The following is a 17,793-nucleotide window of genomic DNA, read 5'->3' as shown; positions in this document are numbered from 1 at the left end:
TACTGCCGTGTCTTTGGTTGCAAGAGTGGCCGGATTTATAAGCGCTCCATGCAATAGCAACGATGTCGCTTAGCGGTATAGAGAAGTTTTGCTCATTCTTCACAAGAGTGATTACTGATGGCCTGCAGTTTCAAATATACAACATTTATTCGAATCGTTCTTTTTTAAGTTTCATTTCAATAAAAATGTCGTAATATAAAGCACTTACAAAGCTAATGAAAGTGCCTGCAACTTCATAAATATTTGTCGTTCTGTCGAGAATTGGTTTTAGTAAACGGAGTCCGTGAAATCCATGTGTTCCTTGATTTCATCACATTCACACGCGTCCAAGCACACCATGCACGCTCGCCTGTTTACAGCGCTACATAAATTGTTCGATTATTGCACTTCGATAGGGCGGGGTCTTCCTCCATTTCTCGTCTTGTACTCCTCCCCTCTTGTTCGGTTCTTGGGCTTCGGATTCTCCAGTTCTGCCAACTGCTCGTCGGTTAGAATGCCCTTGTACCAGTCAGCACTGAAACAGAAAATTATGTTTCTTACCGCATTTCTTTTATGATCTTTTCTTCTTACATGTACGAAGGCTGATCAATAAATACTGAGACTGATGTTTTCCATTAGTTTCCTTGATAGTTATCTGTATTTGTACGCGTATTTGAAAAGAGCAGAATTTTATATATAAGGTCCATAAGCGACAACACTGTCGTCCCGGTCGATTGGTAGTAATACCACGAATATAATAGGATGCGAAACTTATTGAGTTTCCCGTATCAAATGCTAGCAGCCCTAATTAGATATTGATCTTGCTGCCACCTATTATTTTAAAGCTAACTAATTACTCCATGCATCTAGCAGCACACCAAGTGGCGAAAAGCATAACTAATAAATTACTCCTTGCATCCAGCTGCGCGCCACTTGGCGAAATGTCTAACTACGAGCATAGAATAACCCCCCCAGTCTGAATTATTATATTCATGCTCGTACATCTATTTGTTTAATTTTAAACTTTTAATTCACAGTCGATAAGATGATGATAAGGCTACACTGGAACACTGTTTAATAAAAACAAGTGCTACTAACGTATTAAAAACCAACCTCTGTCACAAGAATTTTCTTCATCACAAATATATTTTAAGCTCCGTAGATCTAATCTCTCTTTAATGAAAAGCCGTCAATTGATCAGACTGACTGACTCACTGACTGACTGACTCACTGACTCATTCACTGACTGACTAACTCACTGACTGACTCGCTCACTCACTAACTCACTGATTGATTGGACTGACTGATTCACTGACTGACTGAATCACCGACACATTGACTGACTGAACTGACTGACTCACTGACAATGACTGACTGAACTGATTGATCAACTGGCTGAATCACTAACTGACTGACTCACTCACTGAATTGCTTAACTCACTGACTGATTCGCTCACTCACTAACTCACTGATTGATTAGACTGACTGATTCACTAACTGACTGAATCACCGACACATTGACTGACTGAACTGACTGACCCACTGACTGAATGACTGACTGAACTGATTGATCAACTGGCTGAATCACTAACTGACTCACTCACTCACTCACTGAACTGACTCACTCCTGAATCGTTGACTCACTGACTGACTCACTCACTCACTGAATTGCTTAACTCACTGACTGACTCGCTCACTCACTAACTCACTGATTGATTAGACTGACTGATTCACTGACTGACTGAATCACCGACACATTGACTGACTGAACTGACTCACTGACTGAATGACTGACTGAACTGATTGATGAACTGGTTGAATCACTAACTGACTGACTCACTCACTAACTGAACTGACTCACTGACTGACTGGACTCACTCTTGAATCATTGACTCACTGACTTACTGACTCACTCACTCACTGAATTGCTTAACTCACTGACTGACTCGCTCACTCACTAACTCACTGACTGACTGGACTCACTCCTGAATCATTGACTCACTTACTCACTCACTAACTGAACTGCTTAACTCACTGACTCACTCACTCACTAACTCACTGATTGATTGACTGAACTGACTCACTGACTGACTGGACTCACTCCTGAATCATTGACTCACTGACTCACTCACTCACTGAACTGCTTAACTCACTCACTAACTGATTGACGAACTGACTCACTGACTTAATTAATTTATTTATTGCGAATCTCGCGTCGGATTTCTTACCATTCCGGAACATTCCTGGGCCAGTCGCATGTCTTGGTGGCGTCGTTGAAGACCTGCCCCATCTTGCAGCCGTTGCGGCGGGGTATCTCTCCGTTGATGCACACGTAGAAGAACTGGCAGTCCTCAGGATCGGCGTAACGCGGGTGCTGCTGGGCCTCCGTCGCCGCCACCGCGGGACACGTGAACTTGAACACATCTGAAACATTGATACATTTTTTTCCTTGTTTAGCTCATCACTGCATAATATTAAACAGTTCATGCCGAAAACGTTCAATGTAAAATTCGAGAATTACGGTCTGTATTTTGGAGAATTTGCACATTTTTTTTTTTTCACTGTATTAAATCTTTCTGTTTGAAATACCTCAAAGAATAACCCCATGAAATTAATGACATTACTCACTGTTCGTCCTGTATACTCACGTACATGTTAATGGCGTTCAGTTACAATACATAATGTAGGTTAATGAAATTTAAAGAAATGTTGTTGTCCTCTGAGAAGATGATCTGAGCAGTATAAATTGTTCATATACGTATTTATGAAGGCAATGGAGAGCAAATTTAAAACTTTGAAACCGTTAATATAATTTACTACATTAAATGTAGATATCAGAGAAATCTGAAAATTAATAATATTTTGGTTGATAACATCGTATGAAAAAAAATGACTTCGTTGTAAATAATACAGGCTATATTTTCCAGTTATTAATTTTATGGAATAGCTAGAATAATCACTGTTTTATGTGAAATGTGCAACAGCATTCTTATATTATATCCCTTTCTCTTTGCTAGCTCACAAACCCATGTCTTACACTCTCTATCTGACTTCCTTTACAACCCACACAGCTCGAAACAGAAACCAGTTGCTTCATTATTAGGCCTATCACCGTTTTCAGAATCCGTAGCTGGTTACATACGAGTGCATAGTCGTTCTTCTACAGCAGGGATGCCAAAACCCTGCACATTGTGCAGTCGCGCAGGGCTGTACATTACATGCAGTAGCAGGACAGCTTTGACACGTAGAATACGTCACTCACCCAGTTTCAGGAATGAAATTATGGTACCGTTGTGTTGGTTTGAATGCTTTGTATCTTGGTTTATGAATGAAGAATATATGATAAATTTTGTGTTGTTAATACTATTAAGTTCAATTTTAGTCTTATTATCATTATCTCATCCTCGTCTTTATCACCATCATCATCCTCATCTTCAACATCATCCTAATTATCTTCCTCTTTTTCATATTCGCCACTTATTCTCATCCACATAATCATACTCTTCCTCGTCACTATCATCATCATCATCATCATCATACTCATCCTCGTCACTATCATCATTAGGGCTAGGATTTTGATGAAATTGCATCTTTTTTCTAGTAAGCCAGAAACATAGCCGCTTTAGTATTTATATGTTATGTGATAAACTGAGTGTTTTGAGACGTATTTGTTAGGGCATTTTTTGCCTGTTCCAACTCATAAGAGCATCTTTTGTGTTATTCGGACATTTTTGAGGCATTTTCATTTAATTTTGGCCACAAATCCCCATTATTAATATAAAATAATGTTTATTTCCTTTGATATTTTGTCTAAATATTTTGTCTATTAATACCCTTTATTTTTTACATGGTTATTTAACGACGCTGTACCAACTACGAGGTTATTTAGCGTCGATGGAGTTGGTGATAGTGATATGATATTTGGCGAGATGAGGCCGAGGATTCGCCATAGATTACCTGGCATTTGCCTTACGGTTGGGGAAAACCTCGGAAAAACCCAACCAGATAATCAGCCCAACCGGGAATCGAACCCGCGCTTTAACCGACCGAGCTACGCCGGTGCCTAATATCCATTATTTTGTATAATATTTTAATAGTTTCTCTACACAAATATTGCCCTGTAATGGATCAGTGCAACCATCCCTTCAATATAGACTCCTCTATACTTGCTAATTCCGTATAAGAGTGGTCTTGTGATGGGCTACATGGAAACTACATCAGGTAAAATAATTAATTAAAGTTTACCACTTAGATAAAATCATGTAAAATTAAATAAACTTAAATGTTGGTACTAGAATTTAATTTAATTACTAGTCTAAATATTAATTAGCACAAAACTCCTTTTTCCACTAAGCCAATTTTAGAATGTAAGATCAACTTTTAGGGCATTTTAAGGGCATTTCTGAAAGATTTGTAGGTCATAAATGCATTGTTTTAGGACATTTTTAATGATTTTTAGGTCATCAAAGTCCTAGCCCTAATCATCATCATCCTGAACCTAATTAGTCATCCTACTCTGCATCTTCATCATCATTATCTCATCCTCGTGCCTATCATAACCGTTATCGTCATCATGTTCATTACGAGCTTCTTTATTTTTATCTCTGTCGTATAGTTCCTCTCCTACTGACATGACGCATTACGACCAATGGTCCGTCAATCCCTAGACTTCATAAGTAATGCGAGTTCCTGATCACTAGGCTTCGAGACTTTGGACCCGCTACAATAAGTTTACTGTGCATGCACTATAGGTTGTTGACTCGCTGCAGGTAGTGAAAGGTAGAGATGTGTTGAGGTAACAACGTTGCTATTTAGAGTAGAGTACGATAGTATGGGGAAACGCACACATATGTACATTCTGACAGTAAATATACATTACACAATGACAATGTCAAAAGAATGTGAAAAGCATTAATTCTCCTGTCTTTTATAAGCATTTGTGTTTAATTATACACAGTGTTAATTCTGGAAATAAGCATGTAGCAATTTTAATTTTTTCATTTATCCTATTGGTCGTCTTTAGGAAGTGCAGTTACAGTACCGAATTGCAATGTACCTACTACAAGATACATTCTCAGTGTCTCAAACGTAAATCTTTTTCGGTTATCTGCCAAAGTTTGTACTGTGGAAAGCTGCGCTCTACGTCGCATGACGTGATAGGAGCAAAACGAAAAAACCGAACATCATTGCAGTCTCTAAGAGACAGTCCTTTATTCTCGGGTGACTCTAGGTCCACTAATTTGTTGTTTATGTTACACAATGTTCCACATCCGTTATTTTTACATAAAATTGATTTCCACTTCTGTTTTACACGTTCAGTAACCGGTGTACTTGGTGTCTCATTAATTCTCTGCATCATTTTCTAAATTAATTTGAGGGCTTCCGGCATCTCTTGCTCTGACTTTTCTAACCGTGTAATAGTTTCAGACACAGTTTGTATGAAAACAAAATTATTCGTCAGAACCTTCAAATCCAGAGCGTTTTCCTTTGCGTATTTGTTGGCATTCATTCTACAGTACCCCCACCCACTGTACGCTTTACCACTATACTCAGTACGCCGTTATGCGGATTTCCCACTGAACTGCTCTATTGGTTCCGAAGTCTCGAAGCCAGCTTATAAGAGAGAAAAATCTCATCTGCTTTCTGGGCATCGAACCCAATCCACTTAACTTGTAACCAGAAGCGCCGCTATCTCAATTGTGGAGGACTTATTTCTTATTATTTTTTCTTTTGTTGCATTTTAGCTGAAATACAGCATATGGTGCACAATTAGCGAAGTTTAATTAAATGTGAACCCGGATCTTCAGGGTGAAAAGCTGAAGTCGTGAGCGACTACGCTCTGCAGTGCTATGACACGGCTCGATTTTCATATTATAAGTAACCGGTCAGCATTTCGTTCGATTCTTGCAACAGAGATACAAATTTAAGAATATGCCTATGTGTGGACTGATCACCATAAATCTGTTAGATAAGCCTGAATGTGGAAGACAGCGGGGAGCAAAAGAATTCGGCACGATAGCCTTGCTCAAATGAAAGAAACTCAATTTTTCACTCTGAAGTTCAGGGACAAAGAATTTCACTGACCTTGCTAACAAACAATGAGAAATTTTCACTGAGTAGAGAAAACAAGACGGACTTCATTGAGTCCTCAGTCACGTAGCAGATAAATAGTGCATGAACACCAGAAAGCTTTCCTCTCCACTCTAGCAACAAAGACTTATTGTGTATGGTCCGCAGGGTTTTACTTGAAGAATTAACCAGGCGTTAAAGGAATGCCCGCACGGGTGTGTAATGCATGCCGCTCTCAGCCAGTTCACCTTCACCTTTGTCCACAGAACTTTTACCACTTTAGCTTAGCCGTAGTTGCCCGATGATTTTACAACAAAGGGACTGGGATTCGACACCGGGTAGTCACTTTGAGAGAACGGCTTGAATACTAGAGTTGGGTCGATTCGTGAACAAATCGTTCATTCGAACGACTAATAATAAAGAATCGATTCGTGGTATCAACGAATCGTCGTTCAAAAGAATCGTAACGAATCGTCGTTCAAACGAATCGTAACCAATCGTCATTCAAAAGAATATGAAGGAATCGGCATGGTATCGTAACCCACGATTCTATTCGTTGTTTGATGTAACCTGTCAACGGACATTTCCGAACCGTGTCGAATGCTCCCGAGCGAGAGTGAAATCAAAATACTGCATTTGTTAAGTATGGAAAATAATGAACACAAACCTGAAATTTGCATAGTTAAATAGAGATGTAATGCAAAAAATGTACTTCATAATAAGGTTCAGTTGATAAATTATAATTTAGAGACATTATCTTGGGTAATTTTGTAGACTAATGGAGTTCATACTGAATGGTTCCAGCCAATGAGAAAGAGACAATCCAATGTCTCGCCTCTTATGTCACCTATGAGAGAGATGTAGAACGTTTTTGTTCTACGCGTGGTTTGCAAAGGAAAGTGTCTTGCGACGATTCAAAAGAATAGTTGGAATCGCAGACTGAGAAGAATCGTGAACGAATCGTTAGAATCGATTCGTAATGTGTGATTGAATCGTTGGAATCGACTTCTGAAAAAGAATCGTGTTGCCCAACTCTATTGAATACCTTCACTCTGAGCAATACAGTTTCTCCTGTTTTTATGTCATATGTTAATAAAAAAAACAATTATCTATAGACTAGTAATGTCACAAGAAGTATGAGATTTCCCGATAAATCCATCTTGGAAAATCCTCAACCAGGTAACTTGCCCCGACCGGAATTCGAACCCGGGCCACCTGGTTTCGCGGTCAGAATCACTAATCATTACTCCATAGGCATGGACTCAAATAGTTTTAAATGACCGTATTATTATTATTATTATTATTATTATTATTATTATTATTATTATTATTATTATTATGAGATTTTTCTCTCTTGATACAGGGCAGGGTAGGCTACTTTACCATAGTACGATATTCAGTTTTATCAAATAAGGTAGGTGTCCCTGATATGACCATGCTAAGGTTTGAGAATTTTTCTAGCCGCCATGTTGAAAAAAATGTAAACCACTTTTTTCTTACTAGTTCTCAGTCTAATGGACTTTCTTAAAACAATTTCCTTTCCCCATAAAAATAGCTTTAATTGTCCAAAAAGTCCCAAATTCCAAAAGTCTACCTAGTGGCTATATCAGGAACATGTGCACATGATATGGCCACCCTTGTTCCATGTTCTACAAATCGTGATTGTTTTCAGTTTGATAGCGCAGTTGTGTTAAAATTAAATAATTTTGGTGTAAAATGAATAAAAATGACACTTAATAATCTTTTTTATAATTCAAAAGTGTAGTCAAAACAGGTTTTTCCATAAAAAAAATTAAGTTGTTTTTCTTAAAATACAAAATTTTTGCGTAATCCCAGCTATAAGGCATGTAAATTTGTCAGGTGAAAAAATAAAAGTGAAATGAACTTGATATGGCCATATCAGGAGCAGGTAAGCTTTCACGAAAATCGTTTGATTATGAACAACTCGTAAAAGATACGCCATCAACGACAACACCAATCAACAGAACATTAAAAACTGAATGGAGTACGATGGTTTTCGTGAAACAAGTCTTTGAAAAACATGCATAAAACAAAGGAGACTTACAAGAGAAAAATAAGAAGAGGTCACATGAAAACCGCAAAAAAGGCATCTGACGCCATATTGCTCAACCTGACAGGATGAAAAACGATCAAGTGACATACCAGGATGCCCTTTCATTCGATGCTACTGCAATTTAACGGATTTTTTGGTTATCTAACTCACAATAGGGGGGTGGCCATATCAGGAACATGGCCATAGCAGGAGCACCCACCTTAGAATATTTTATCTCGTATAATTCTTTTAAAAATTCGGGATAATACTAGTACCTAAACTTTTTATTACTAAACGTGCGGTAACTATTTATCAAACAACATATTCTTTCCTATGACAACCATTTTCACTTTTGTTTATAAAGAACGCCCAAGACTACTTTATTTCAGTACCCCATAGTAGGCCTATATATTTTACCAACGCTAGATAAAAATTACGAGCCTACCTAACCGTGGGTTCAGCAAGGCACTGAATCAACGCTGAGACAACACATAACTGCACATGACAAGGACGAGTACCCAGTCCAATGGACGAAAGATAAATCTCTATCATTGTCCACTCTGGGAATCGAACCACTTGCATGGGAAACACGTAGGCCTACGCTATCTTTTTATTTTTTTATTTTTTTAGTTGGTTATTTAACGACACTGTATCAACTACTAGGTTATTTAGCGTCGATGAAAATGGTGATAGCGAGATGGTATTTGCCGAGATGAAACCGAGGATTGAATCAAATGATTGGAGGACAAGATATTGTTAAATTTATAAAACCCCAGAGGTTGAGATGGCTGGGACACATACAGAGAATTGACGAAAACAGAATTCCCAAGAGAATATTACAAGGGAAAGTCCACAATAGAAGAAGGAAAGGAAGATCTAAGAAGAGATGGCTGGACGGGTCGTCAGGGACCTAGAAATAATGGGAGTGAGGGGTTGGAGAAAGAAGACTGAAGATAGGACAGAATGGAGGACTGTTGTACGAGCGGCCAAAACCCACCCAGGGTTGTAGTGCCAGATGATGATGATTATGAGGCCGAGGATTCGCCATAGATTACCTGGCATTCACCTTACGGTTGGGGAAAACCTCGGAAATAAACCCAACCAGGTAATCAGCCCAAGCGAGGATCGAACCCGCGCCCGAACGCAACCTCAGACCAGCAGGCAAGCGCCTTAACCGACTGAGCCACGCCGCTGGTCATACGTTATCCACATAGTCAAAAATGACCCATATTCTCTTATTTAATTAGTTCATTTCTGATGGCTAACAAGGGTCAGTACAAGCATAAAAGGAGAAAGAAGGAAAAGAAAGAAAGACTAAATGACACAGAAGGAAGAGGAAGAAATTGTTAACTACATCATATGAGCCGTTCAGAGCAGAAGTGGTGTAAGTTAGAAATGGGTAATGAGGGTTAAAGTAAACATTCTGTAAAATACAGCGCAAAGTAGCAATTAATATTGAATTTATTGAAACTATTAGTAGTCAGTAGATAGCAAGAAGGCCATATTAATTGCTACTTTGCGCTGTATTTTACAGAACTTTTACTTTAAACCTCATTACCCAATTTTGACTTACACCACTTCTGCTCTGAACGAGTTTGACGGTAACAACTTTTGTCAGGTTTACTATGCTGCCATCTAGTTTTTACATAAGGAGTCACGTCATAATTCCCACTTAAATTGCATTAGCGACTGTACTGCCACCTCGTGTTCGTTTACGGCGGACGGATGTCCTCTTCAAAGTGCTACCGATTTTAACATAGGGATGAGCAATCTGTTATATATATATATATATATATATATATATATATATATATATATATATCTGTGTGTGTGTATTTAATGCCCACACACATTACTTGCATGATTGGGGTTCCACATGCTGCGGATAGATGGCAGAACTGTGACTCATTTTCTAGTTGTACACCACTTCGGCGGGTCACGCTGCACATGATATGTATCTGTGTGAAGAGTTATGTCGTGTACTAGGGTGAGTGTATGTGTAAGTGTAATGTCGGGAATGAGTGATGATGATGAAGATGAGGAAGGGAGAAGGGGAAACCCGGTGCCGGCACATAGCCTACTCCTGTCGAATAGCACCAAGGGGGCCGCCAGGCTTAACGTCCCCATCGGACGACGAATCACTATCAACAGTGGCATATGCCTTCTCTTCATATGCACTGCGGAGAGATTTGGGATTTAACCCAGGCATATTGGTGCACAATCTCTCCTAGTCCCGAGGTAGAAATTTATATATATATATATATATATATATATGGCGGCCGGGTAGCTCAGTTGGTAGAGCAGCTGGCTACGGACTGGAAGGTCCGAGGTTCGATCCCAGGTGGTGACAGGATTTTTTCTCGTTGCCAAACTTTCAGAACGGCCTCCTACAAAATTGAGTACCGGATCTTTCCCGGGGGTTAAAGGTAGTCAGAGCGTGGTGCCGACCACACCACCTCATTCTAGTGCCGAGGTCATGGAAAGCATGGGGCTCTACCTCCATGCCCCCCAAGTGCCTTCATGGCATGTTACGGGGATACCTTTACCTTATATAGGACTAGGCTACGACTGACCAACTGTCAAGTTGGATGTGTTGCACGTACCTTCTGAAGAACAGCCCTTCTTCTTGGCCTCATCAGGCCACGTGCAAATGCCTGTTTTCTCGTTGTAGACGAGACCATCGGGACACGAAATCATGTTGAACTTGCCGTCCACACAGTAGTAGAACTTGTCACAGGTGTGCTGTTCCTCGTGAGCGAAGTAGCCGTTCTTGCGTGGGCAATGCAGGCTGGGCTGAGGCTCCTCTGCGAGAAACAAAATAGCAGCGTTGAAGTTTGATCTTACGGATTTGTGATATATAAATTAAGTGTGCACAAAAATAACTCATTACTACATTAACATTATAAAACTGCATCTGAAACTAGAGCAGGAGAGATATTTTTTTTAATAAATTCTTAACTACACTGTATCAAATGCGCTGTTATCTAGCGTCGATGAATTTGATCACAACAATATGGTATTTTGGTGACATGTTTCGTAGGATTCGCCATAGAATTACCTGATATTCGCCTTACAGGTGAAAATTAAACCTCGCTTTCGATATAAAGAAGCGATGATAGTACTAATGTAACCTGTTGTCGAATAAAAATAGACAGAAAGAATTTCCACGCTCTCTTTTAAATTTTTAAAATCATCCGATACATCCTTGTGTCTTGTGGCAATAAATAATATCCTGTATTCAATTAGTAACATATATAAATAAATGCATCACGTATAACTGTCACAAAAACTGTTTTACAGAATTTACAAGATGGTAAATTGATCTGGGTTATCTAATTGTTTGAAATTAGGCTATTTCTTCAAATTATAAGTCTGCCTGTTATTCAAGAAATAGTTTCATATTGAATGTTATTTGAGAACCTCTTCAGGAAGACGAAGTAACTTACCTTTGTGGTAATTATACGTGTATTAAATTATCTGTGTCTTTATCTCGAAGTACAGGTACCAAGCGTCAGTGGCGTACATAAGGGGGCACGTAATAAATTTCGTCAGAAAGTACACATCGACTCTTAGGAGTTTTTTGTTAATATCTTTCAAATTTTGGTGACATAATTCTTGGGAGCAAACTAAGTAATTTATTTAATTCAAACTTTAAAATCGAATTTGGGGGCCCAAAGAATTTTTTTAATAAAAAAAATTTTGAACCGACCTAACTCCATTAAAAATTGACCTAAGGTAAAACTTTTTTCGCCAAAATAATCCCCTACATATGAAGAATGTTACAAACTAAAATTATTTATCCCCTACATATGAAGAATGTTACAAACTAAAATTATTTATTTATCTTGAGTCATTCAAAAGATCTGCCACATTATATAAGGACTTTATAAAAAGTATATACCGGTGTATATATATATATATATATATATATATATATATATATACATATTTGTATATTTTTGGGATAAAATAATTTATAATCGATTGAAAATAATAATTTTAGTTTACGACATAGTCACATGTTTAAGCTTTAATTTGGTACATCAATGAAGTCTTTTGCCCAATTGGGAGTCTACTTTTTGTCCGTCGGAAGGATAATAAATGTCGGAAAATGTGAAATAGGAGGTAACAGACACTGAGATGGCTTAAGGTATGGAGCGTATTCCGAATCTCAACGCTGAGCAATCTGATGGCATCACGGTGTTCCGAATTTCAACGATGACGTCACTGATACTCCACTGGTGTCGCACCGGTTCCATCAGCTTGCAGAGGTGGTGGCAGTCGCCATCAGTGAATCTGATTGGTTCTTGTGTAGGGCGGGAATTAGCAGACGAATAACATCGTGCACTGTTGTGTCTTGGCGGTGTGTTCTGCTTTAGTTCTGCTGTATTGTTTGTAATGAGCGAACATGTCAAAGGACCAGTTTTTAATATTGGTTCAAGAAATAAATTATTTATTCTCTCTTTTCTTTGAACAAGATGACAGTACGGATATTTCGCAAAATCTTGCTAGCGTAGCACATACAACAACTTATACAGCCGCCATGACAGCCATCGAACCTTCCAACAGTTTTGTTCCTATTTCGCTGCAGCGTGACGTCATTGATGTGCACCGGTCCGGTGAGATTCGGAATACGCTGATAGAAAGTATAGTGTTTTTATATTATAAATTGCCAAATACTTATGAAATTAATGAGATAATGGGTACAAGTTATATATTTTTGAAAACTAGAAGAAATGAGCTTCCAGATGAGCAAAAACATTATTTACCAAAATGTTGAAGAATCTGACATTTCTAGAGTCGATGTATACCTAAAAAAGTAATTATACAGAATGTTTCAGATTCAGGCGACATGGCCAAACTCCGTTGTTAGTGCATATAGCGAAAAATGGAAAGAGGAGAAAGGTGTTGGAAATATATAGTTTTCAATCTAATGTGCCTGAATTTTCAATGTAGGATACACCGTTGAGGCTGTACACTAGTACGACACACCTTCCAGTAACAATGCTGCCAAATTAGTGTTTTTTCCGCTAGTTCTACTGGATTTTACAGTAGATACGTAGTGTATCGGGTAAATTACTAAGGGTGCTATGCATAGACATTTCGCTAGCCCGCACTACGTGCGTGCTAAACTAGCCCCGGCTATCGAGTGATTACTTGTACAGGATTCATATCATATCATATATCATATCATATCATATCATATCATATCGTCCACACCTGTGGAATAACGGTCAGCGTGTCTGGCCGCTAAACCAGGTGGCCCGGGTTCGATTCCCGGTCGGGGCAAGTAACCTGGTTGAGGTTTTTTCCGGGGTTTTCCCTCAACCCAATATGAACAAATGCTGGGTAACTTTCGGTTCGTCCACACCTGTGGAGTAACGGTCAGCGCGTCTGGCCGCGAAACCAGGTGGCCCGGGTTCGAATCCCGGTCGGGGCAAGTTACCTGGTTGAGGTTTTTTCCGGGGTTTTCCCTCAACCCAATACGAGCAAATGCTGGGTAACTTTCGGTGCTGGACCCCGGACTCATTTCACCGGCATTATCACCTTCATATCATTCAGACGCTAAATAACCTAGATGTTGATACAGCGTCGTAAAATAACCAAATAAAATTTAAAAAAAACTTTCGGTTCTGGACCCCGGGCTCATTTCACCGGCATTATCACCTTCATCTCATTCAGACGCTAAATAACTTCAGCTGTTGATAAAGCGTCGTAAAATAGCCTACTAAAATAAAAAAAAATCATATCATATCATATCATATCGCTAACACTGGTTTATGAATACAAAGAACGTTAGTTCGCTGATCATCCACCGGAGGCCTGCGCTAAGAATGTCTATGAATATGACCCTATAGTCCCGTCGCTCTTATTTCCGGCAGCCAATCACGTTGCAGGTCGGCTACATTTAAACGTGTGCGTCTTGTCATTCGCTGTTGATAATGTAATGAATTTCCTAAGGCTCGATAAATACTTAATATAATCGCCCGCCATTTTGGCTCTTTCGTTGGCGTTCGTAGAAAGCACACGAGGACGTTATTTGCCGCTCAATTATTTGCTCAATCACAGTGCGTTTGATTTATTATCATAGGAGCTACGACATAATGTTTAACGGTGAAGCAAACAGATTCCTCATCTGGTAGCTCGGCAACGAAAGAACAAAAATGGCGAACGATATTACCTACCTAGACTTTATAGAGCCTTCACTTCCTAAGACGTAAGCAAAGGGGAGGAGTCACACCGGAAATAACAGCGACACGACTATAAGTGGTGACGATAATTAGCAGTGTTGTCAATACACGTTCAGAGAAAACCGCCAGGAAAGAAAGAAATTCCCTTGAATTCTTATGCTATCAATGTAAATAACTGTTTCTTTGCACTGTGAGCAGTTAAATAACCGCTAAATCTGTGTTTCAACTATTTTTCTCTGTTAAATAATTCGTATCTAAAATCTGCATTTCTCGGAGTTCCTGTCTGCATTCAGTACGACACAGCGCCTTATTTCCACCAGCAGTGATCGAGTTGTGATTTACTTCGAAGGAGAACTCGACCATTCACGTGTGAAGCAGAACGTGAGACGTCAGACCCGCTAGCACGCCTGCCATGTCGTTAAAGTTGCCAATAAAGCCTACACAGCACGCTTTCGTAAACATATCTAGAAACCAGCTCCGTTGCGAGGAATTTTTATTCGCCTAGTAATGTAAACATTATTAAAAAGTAGAAAGAACTTTTGTCTTGGACTTTTTCCTTTACAAAAGTAGCCTATACCAAAAACAAAATCCACCGACGTAAAGAGGTGAGAAGAAAGCAGGAGAATAATGATGATGATGATGATGATAGAACCAAACACCTGTTCTTTTCTTGAATCAAGCGTCTGTTACAGACAGGTTATCACTTCATGCTTGAAAATAAAGGAGATTATTTACTTACTTACAAAAGGCTTTTAAGGAACCCGGAGGTTCATTGCCGCCCTCACATAAGCCCGCGATCGGTCCCTATCCTGTGCAAGATTAATCCAGTGTCTATCATCACATCCCACTTCTCTCAAATCCATTTTAATATTATCCTTCTATCTAACGTCTCGGCCTTCCCAAAGGTCTTTTTCCCTCCGGCCTCCCAACTAACACTCTATATGCATTTCTGGATTCGCCTATACGTGCTACATACCCTGCCCATCTCAAACGTCTGGATTTAATGTTCCTAATTACGTCAGGTGAAGAATAGAATGAGTGCAGTTCTGCGGTGTGTAACTTTCTCCATTCTCCTGTAACTTCATCCCGCTTAACCCCAAATATTTTCCTAAGAACCTTATTCTCAAACACCCTTAGGGGAGAGTAGGGTAGTATCGGACATCGATTAATATCGGACAGTGCGTTTCTTTCATCTACTACCATACGGTAGTACCTGAATAACATGGTTACGTTTCTGTATGCGACATCACAGAAACGTAACCATGTCATTCAGTTACTATCATCGTGTAGTAGATGAAAGAAACTCACTGTCCGATATTACCCGATGTCCGATACTACCCAACTCTCCCCTAATCTCTGTTCCTCTCTCGAAGTGAGAGTCCAAGTTTCACAGCCATACAGAACAACCGGTAATATAACTGTTTTATAAATTCTAACTTTCAGATTTTTTGACAGCAGACTAGATGACAAAAGCTTCTCAACCGAATAATAACAGGCATTTCCCATATTTATTCTGCGTTTAATTTTCTCCCGAGTGTGATTATGTTACCGTTGCTCCAAGATATTTGAATTTTTCCATCTCTTTGAAAAATAAATCTCCAATTTTTATAGTATTTCCATTTCGTACAATATTCTGGTCACGAGACATAATCATATACTTTATCTTTTCGGGATTTACTTCCAAACCTATCGTTTTACTTGCTTCAAGTAAAATTTTCGTGTTTTCTCTAATCGTTCGTGGATTTTCTCCTAACATATTCACGTCATCCGCATAGATAAGAAGCTGATGTAACCCTTTCAATTTCAAACGCTCTGTGTTATCCTGGACTTTCCTAATGGCATAGTCTAGAGCGAAGTTAAAAAGTAAAGGTGATAGTGCATCTCCTTGCTTTAGCCGGCAGTGAATTGGAAAAAACATCAGAAACTAGCCTATACGGACTCTGCTGTACGTTTCACTGAGACACATTTTAATTAATCGAACTAGTTTCTTGGGATTACCAAATTCAATAAGGAGATGTATTGGTACTCGTAATATGATTCTCTTCATCACAAAGGCCTACACGATTTTTAAACCTATAAGAATGTTCTAGTCCTTTTTCATTCTGTCAAGTTTACAAGTCCCTAACCTCTTCTTAAAGTAAAAACATAACCTGCTATGTACTTTCCACATGAACTGTACACAATTTGTACATAATTATATAATTAGTGGTTCCTCCAGTTTCAAGTTGCGTAAATGCAATCAGTGGCTGCATGCAACTTTTTAGAGTATCAATACTGAAATTTCTTGCCTCCTTTATATGTTAGGGTCAACCAGTGCCTTTGACAAGAACTCGAACTCTCATCTTGGCATTGCGAAATGAATACCGTTAAATATATTTAATGTCAAGAGTCTAGTAAGAAAAGTTATTGATAATCGTAAAGCTTCAGAGATTTTAATTTACGTAAAACAATAATTAGTACCGTATTTTAATTTATTTCTCTTTCAATATAATTAACTTTGCCTTTCTTTCTTCTTATTTTTATCTCTACTGTGTAAAGGCTTTACAGTATATCGTCTATGCTTCATATACTAGGCTGGTATTCATAGTCGATACTTTATATCACCACTTTGCAAAGTGATACTTTTGACGAAAGTGGCTCTTTCATATTAGTGGTATCACTTTACGCCAGCAAAGTGCAGAGTTACAATTTGGTTGGTAACAGAAGTCCCACAATGCCTTTCAAAACAAGTGAACAAACAATAACAAATGAATGTGTAACCCACAGAATATAACGCTTGTGATTTAAATTGGGAGCCTAATTGATCGTTCGAGAAAGAAAATATATATTTGTAGTTGTTTTATTTCAGTTTTTAGTTTTTGTTGCCGACAGTTTAGATTATTTCAGTCGGTTCAGATATGTAATATTTTGTTAAATAGGTAGTGATACTGCTGGTGAAATTAGGTTAGGTTTGTACAGTACATAACTGATCCATTGATTTATATATTTAGATTAGCAATTTCATCTTATTATATGTTTTCCGATAAGCAAGTTACAATGTAATAAAGTTTCAATAGACCGTCTGTGCTTATCTTAATAAGATAAGCACAGACGGTCTATTGAGCTTTATTTCATTGTATTTAGATTAAGTTTTGTGCATATCTTTTTCATTGATTTATATCGTTAAGTTAGATTTTGTACATATCTTCTATTGGTTTATATAGTTAGGTTAAGTTGGACTGAGTAGGTTGTTTTGTGTGTGTGTGCGTGCGTGCGTGTGTGTTTTTTTTTTCATTTATATCGTTAGGTTAGGTTTTATACGTATCTGCTTCATTGATATATCGTTTTATTTCCTTTATTTTCATTTTTGTCTTTTTCGTGAATAGAAGTCAAAAGAATGAAATAAACACATTACTACTGCTACTACTACTACTACTACTACTACTACTACTACTATTATTATTATTATTATTATTATTATTATTATTATTATTATTATTATTTTCTCTCTCTCTCTCTTGT

The 17,793-nt window shown here is 38.4% G+C and overlaps 1 protein-coding gene across 1 annotated transcript in view; it reads right to left on the bottom strand.

Moving 5' to 3' along the window:
- Positions 1-231: 231 nt before the first annotated feature.
- The window catches only part of LOC138709510 (protein obstructor-E-like), a 45,953-nt gene continuing 28,391 nt past the window's right edge, over positions 232-17,793 (bottom strand). The window contains exons 3-5 of the mRNA XM_069840329.1: positions 10,705-10,905; positions 2,208-2,403; positions 232-514 (exon numbers count right to left, since the gene is read on the bottom strand). Of these exons, the coding sequence (XP_069696430.1) occupies positions 379-514; positions 2,208-2,403; positions 10,705-10,905 (533 nt within the window). The 3' untranslated portion in view covers positions 232-378. The remainder of the gene's footprint in view (positions 515-2,207; positions 2,404-10,704; positions 10,906-17,793) is intronic.

This window comes from Periplaneta americana, chromosome 11, assembly GCF_040183065.1.
Source record: "Periplaneta americana isolate PAMFEO1 chromosome 11, P.americana_PAMFEO1_priV1, whole genome shotgun sequence".
NCBI lineage: Eukaryota > Metazoa > Arthropoda > Insecta > Blattodea > Blattidae > Periplaneta > Periplaneta americana.
The sequence above is the reverse complement of the archived record's forward strand: the minus strand, read 5'-3'. Positions and strand labels throughout refer to the sequence as shown.